This window comes from Austrofundulus limnaeus, unplaced genomic scaffold (genome assembly GCF_001266775.1).
Source record: "Austrofundulus limnaeus strain Quisiro unplaced genomic scaffold, Austrofundulus_limnaeus-1.0 Scaffold37, whole genome shotgun sequence".
NCBI classification, from domain to species: Eukaryota; Metazoa; Chordata; class Actinopteri; order Cyprinodontiformes; family Rivulidae; genus Austrofundulus; species Austrofundulus limnaeus.
Genome location: NW_013952439.1, coordinates 456,383 through 462,013, shown reverse-complemented (window position 1 = coordinate 462,013; position 5,631 = coordinate 456,383). Strand labels below are relative to the sequence as shown.

General features: G+C 39.2%; 1 protein-coding gene across 2 annotated transcripts in view; it reads left to right on the top strand.

Annotated features, from left to right (window-relative positions):
* Positions 1 to 5,111, top strand: part of snx19a (sorting nexin 19a) — an 8,888-nt gene extending 3,777 nt beyond the window's left edge. The window contains exons 3-13 of one of the 2 annotated variants that reach the window (XM_014006665.1): positions 500 to 638; positions 710 to 810; positions 893 to 1,012; positions 1,142 to 1,260; positions 2,153 to 2,240; positions 2,323 to 2,464; positions 2,650 to 2,773; positions 3,590 to 3,774; positions 3,871 to 3,958; positions 4,045 to 4,177; positions 4,965 to 5,111. In XM_014006665.1, the coding sequence (XP_013862119.1) occupies positions 500 to 638; positions 710 to 810; positions 893 to 1,012; positions 1,142 to 1,260; positions 2,153 to 2,240; positions 2,323 to 2,464; positions 2,650 to 2,773; positions 3,590 to 3,774; positions 3,871 to 3,958; positions 4,045 to 4,168 (1,230 nt within the window). In that variant the 3' untranslated portion in view covers positions 4,169 to 4,177; positions 4,965 to 5,111. Of the gene's footprint in view, positions 1 to 499; positions 639 to 709; positions 811 to 892; positions 1,013 to 1,141; positions 1,261 to 2,152; positions 2,241 to 2,322; positions 2,544 to 2,649; positions 2,774 to 3,589; positions 3,775 to 3,870; positions 3,959 to 4,044; positions 4,178 to 4,964 lie in introns of those variants that run through there. The other variant, XM_014006666.1, reaches the window with a different exon arrangement.
* Positions 5,112 to 5,631: the final 520 nt, after the last annotated feature.

Below are 5,631 nucleotides of genomic sequence, written 5' to 3'. Positions count from 1 at the left end.
GGATGGATGGATGGATGGATGGATGGATGGATGGATGGATGGATGGATGGATGGATGGATGGATGGATGGATGGATGAAAAGATAAACAGATGATTGGATGGATGGATGTATGGATGGATGGATGGATGTATGGATGGATGGATGGATGGATGGATGGATGGATGGATGGATGGATAGATGGATGAAAAGATAAACAGATGGATGGATGAATGGATGGATGGATGGATGGATGGATAAAAGGATGAATGCATAAAAGGATGGATGGATAAAAGGATGGATGGATGGATAGATGGATGAAAAGATAAACAGATGTATAGATGGATGGATGGATGGATGGATGGATGGATGGATGGATGGATGGATGGATGGATGGATCATTGTTACTTTATACTTACCTGCATGGTTCCAAACCCTGGTGCTCCTCATGCTCGTTGTCTGTTCATAAACCTCAGTGTTTCTTTAGTTTCTTGAGTTGAAACTTGTGTTTCTGTCTTTCAGTTTGAAACAGTGACTGATGGTGATGATGCTGACGCCCGGCAGCCTGCAGTCTGTCACACAGTCAGTCGCAGGTACAGCGAGTTCCTCAACCTGCAGGCACGTTTGGAGGAGAGGCCTGACATCAAGAAACTAATCAAGAGTAAGAACTAATCCTCTGTAGATTAAAATAGTCTACAACAGATTCATCAATCTTTGTGTTTTGCATTTCAGATGTCAAAAGTCCAAAGAAAATATTCCCCGACCTCTCGTTTGGCAGTCCGGACAGTGAGAAGGTTGAAGCCCGTAAAAGCCAGCTGAGTGCTTTTCTAAAGGTAGGTTTCAGGATTTTAAATTCAGTTTTCATTTTGAACCACATGAATTTTTATATGAATTTTTTTATATATATTTATGTAGCAGTTAAGCAGCATTCCTGAGATTGCCAGCTGTGATGACATGCAGGAGTTCCTTGCCATCAACTCAGACATTTGCACTTATTTTGGGAGAAAACCTTTGAGCAAGTCAAGAATTGATAAGGTAATCAAATCAAATGAAACTATAGGCAGGACTTAAAGTTGGGCTAAAGTTTAAACAGGAAGCTTGATGTGGAGCTACATTTCAGTCATGTCTGTCTTATGAATGTCACGTTTTCTGTAACTGCTGAAGATGATGGAAAATGCTCTGGGCACTTTGAGGACAGCTTTTCCTCATCCTGAGCCCCTCAGTCCAGTGGAGGACATTGAAGGAGATGCTGATGGAAGAACAATGGACTACAGAAAGTACAGGTGGATAGTTAAAAACTGACTTTAAAATATATGCAGTTTGATTTAAAAGCCATTTTAAAAATGTGTTTACTGACATGTTTTATGAAGGAAGTAAAATGAGCCAAAATTAGGAAGAATATTAAGGTAATATATATTCTCACTCTATACTGGGATCATTTGAAGTAATGCATATTGCCTGCTGCTCTTAAAAAAATAAACAAATATCTTGTGTGAGATGTTTGAGGTGTGTGTTCAGGTTGAAAGTGACTCAGCTTTTACCAAACCAAATCTGAGCCTAATATCTGCAAAAAGGTCAGATTTACATTCATTTTTTTTGTGTTTGCCAAGGTTGATTAGCTGTGGCCATCTTCAATGAATTTATGTCTAAAAGTGAATCAGTTGTAGAACAAAACACATCATTTATTTATTGAGGGTTTCATTAAAGTCTGCTAAGTGATTCCTAAGATATTTTGCTAACACAGACATGATTGACTTCAACAGTTAATGCCAAAGATTTTAATAAAAATCTTGCATGAACAGTTAGCCTTCAGAGTATGTGTTGAGGGTGCCTCTCAACTACTGCCACACTTAATTCTAGGTTAATAATTGTAAAATGAACGGAGTTGCAGCTATTTTTGTGTTTAGTAAATTATATCAGATGTGTCAGTCATTTTAAATAGAGGTGAGTCCAAAAGTTAATCAGTTGTAGATGTCCATCCCTTAATCGCTTCCTGAAAGTTTCATTAAAATCAATTCAGTGGTCCATGAGATATTTTGCTAACAGACACACACATTCACACATAAACAAAATAACTACCCTACCACTCATTTTCATGGCCTGAGGAGATAAATAACGTCAATTATTTCCTTTATTGAGTTAATTTAGTTTGTGTGTGTGTGTTTTGTGTTTCAGGAAGTTGTTCCCAAGTAAGATGTCAACATCTCTCAATATGACCGACCTTCCTCCTAAAGTCTCTTACTGCTTCAGTGAAGGCAGTGCGGTCAGATACCTCTTTTCTTTTCTTACATTGACACAGAGCCAAGTTAACGTCTTTAATTGTTTGTTTGTTTGTTTGCGTTCAGGTGCTTAACGGCATGTCCTTGTCCGGCCTCGAGACTTTTGTCAGGGAGCAGGAATGTGGGCTGACTGTGGCAGGAAGAGCCACGCGGAGCAGCGAGACACAGGACAAAGACAGGACAGTGCTGGGCAGATCTCACGGGACAGGTTGTTGGTGGTCTCACACCCTCTGTGGCCCCTGAAGCCCCGTAGACGCAACCTGCAGTGACTTAGCATCACCACTTAGGTGCAGCAGCGCACCACAGCCACAGCCTAGCTCCTCTCTGTGTTCAGTCCATAAGGTTTGAGCAGTATTTTTAAATATTAGTGTGTTTTTTTTGTGCTTATTGCAGACACAGCTGTGGCAGATGCTGCTCTGAACATTCTGTGTCTGCTGATGAAAGATCAGTGGAGCTGGCTGTGCACAGAGAACATACAGAAGGCCATCCGGCTGCTCTTTGGCACCTTTATTGAGAGGTAGGAAGTTTACATCAATGTACATTTAAGAGAAATAAATTGGAAAAAAAAATGCAAACAAACATTTAATACGGCTTATTTATTGTTAACAATCAAGCCGCAGCATAGGCAGTCGTGTTAAATTAGTTAAATAAATACAGAACTGTGCAAAAGTCTTGAGTCATCGATCATTGCCGGACTTGTTTTTTGCAATCTTTTGAAGAAATCTCAATCATTGAGTAATCAGGCTTTCTGGAAGTTTTTCCGACTTTATCTTTGATTTTTTGGCTTCTTTTCGCTCATTTTCCATCCAGTTTTCCAGTTTTGGACCATTTGTCAAAAGAATTATTAACCCTCACTCATGAACCATTCAGGCACGCAAAAAAAGAGAGGAACCAGTGTTGTGTCGATACTCAACTTAAAAAAGTTACTAAATATTTGTTACAAAATCCTTGACACAAAGGCACACTTTGTGGCCTTCTTTTTATTGAATCTAAGCACTTAAAAACATTCAAAAAGCTTGAAAAATTAAATAAAAACTACATATGAGCAAAAATGAGTTGTGTTTGCACAGCACTGTATTAAATGGTTAAAATCTGGGCAGATAGCTCAGCTGCTGCCACTACAAACACAGGTTTTCAGATGCATTTTTCCAGCTAAAGATGTTGCAGTCATTTATTATTTCTTTCTTCAACTCGACATCCAGATGTTGGAAACTTTTTGAGCACAAGGGGAAGTTACAGAAGTAGCTTCACTCTTTTTAAATAATAAAAAAAAAGATCTGTATTGGGGAATTTGTTTTCTCTTATCTCTGTCTTTACCCTGACTTGGCTCCAGATGGTTGGATGTGGGTGCTGCCCACCTGACCAGCGCTGCATGCTGGGTGATTTACCTCCAGGTGCTGCAGGAAGCCGTGTGGCCCGGCGGCACGCTGCCCGCTCAGCCTCGGCCCGAGCGCAGCGCAGCGGAGAAGGAGGAAACCAAGGAGCGATGTTTGGACTGCCTGATGACGCTGCTGCCCGGTACCAAACGTGTTCTGCAGGTAGAGCTGGAGATGTTGGGATGAGCATGCCATCTGAGGGTGTTTTGTTTGTGTGTTTGTTTGTGTGTGTGCACAGAGCTGATTGCTGATATGTTAGGCAATGAGAAGTACAGGCTGAGCTTGGAGACCATGATGGAGTCTCTGCAGGACCATCAAATCAACAAGTGGGTACAAAACCGTGTCTAATCAGCTCCTGCATCTGTATCTGTGTTTCTCTGGATACCTTTGCCTTATTTGTGTGTTTTTTTAGACATTTGATTTATTGCATCTGTGACCTTCTGCTGGAGTTTCTGATCCCTGAGTCATGTGACGAGGCCTTCCAGAAGTCTCTGCTGCAGAGCCTGGCTAAAGATGCAGAGAGTCCTCACATGTGATCAACACAGGTGAAAACAGGAGGATGCTCATAAATGTTAATGTCAAATACATACATGCTAATGGAACAGTAGCTAACACCTCTGTATGTAAAACATATTTAATTTAATTCAATTCAGTTTATTTATCGAGCACCATGTCACAACAAACGACACCTCAGGGCACTGCATAAAGACCATTCGATCTAAGGAAACAAGGAGATTGTATTGAATTACTTCACTAAGGTCTGTCATCCTGAGCAGCACACTGGTGACAGTGGGAAGGAAAACTCCCTTTTAACAGGAAGAAACCGCCAGCAGAACCAGGCACAGGACAGGTGGCCCGCTGGGTTTGAGAGGACAAGCAAGAGACACAAACACAGAAGGACTTGGCCAGGACAATAAATAAATAAATAAATAAATAAATAAATAAATAAATAAATAAATAAATAAATAAATCACATGTAATTGATATAAATAATTGTAGAAAAAAGTGACTAAAGACAGCAGCAGAACTAAGAAATAACTATGGAATAACTCAGGAAACATAAGCCTAACTATAGGATTTATGACAAAGGTCTTTAAATTCTATCATGAATGGAGAGAAGGTCAAAGTGGAGACATTTAGCTCCAGACTTTGTGATTTGCTGGGAAGTTTGAGATCAATTCATCTGTTAATGAAAAACCCTAAACAAAAGTCTCTTATCAGGATGCTTGTTAGTCAGATTTTGTACATTTCAGGACTGTGAAGAGTAGGACTGTGACAACATTATGAGTGCTTTCAGTTTGAAAGCTTTCCAAATGTCCTGTGATCTTGCAGGTTCTCTTGGGTCGTGGAGCATATACCTTTAGCTTCTGCTGAATTAAGTGATTCTGACTGGATGAATCTCGTCTTTACAGAAAACATTTTCTGTCTCGCTTCATGAAGTTTTCTTTGAGTAAATTATAAAGTTATCATGTTGATTTATCTTTGAGTTACTGTTTTTATTTTTTGTCTCAGCATGTGTGTGTTTAATAAAGAGCTCTGATTCAGTATGAGCCAAAATAAAATAGTACTGATCAAGGCCTAATTTCTGGTGGGATTTTTGATAACATACTGTATTACCACAAAGGTCTCTGTCCTAAACAGATCTCTGTGTTTCTATTTTACTTCTCTGAGTCTAACAGATGAATAATCATTTCTTCTTTTAGGTTTGAAATGCATCACTTTTAAAAATTCTTTTGGATTAAAAATTGATGATGGTTTAAATGATGCATCAGAGCAATAAGTGCAACTTTGATCTTTTTATCTGAAGTTTGATTTAAACATTTTGCACAGCGTCTTTACTGCAAACTGACTTTATATGAATCAATAATTAACGCAGTGATAAAAAGACTATACGTGTGAAAAGGAACCACTTGATCTTATTTAAGAAGCCTGGCTGATGTTTAATTATAAAAATATGTGCAGGCAGCAGATTTCCTTCATTTCTTTGATCGTGTAGCGT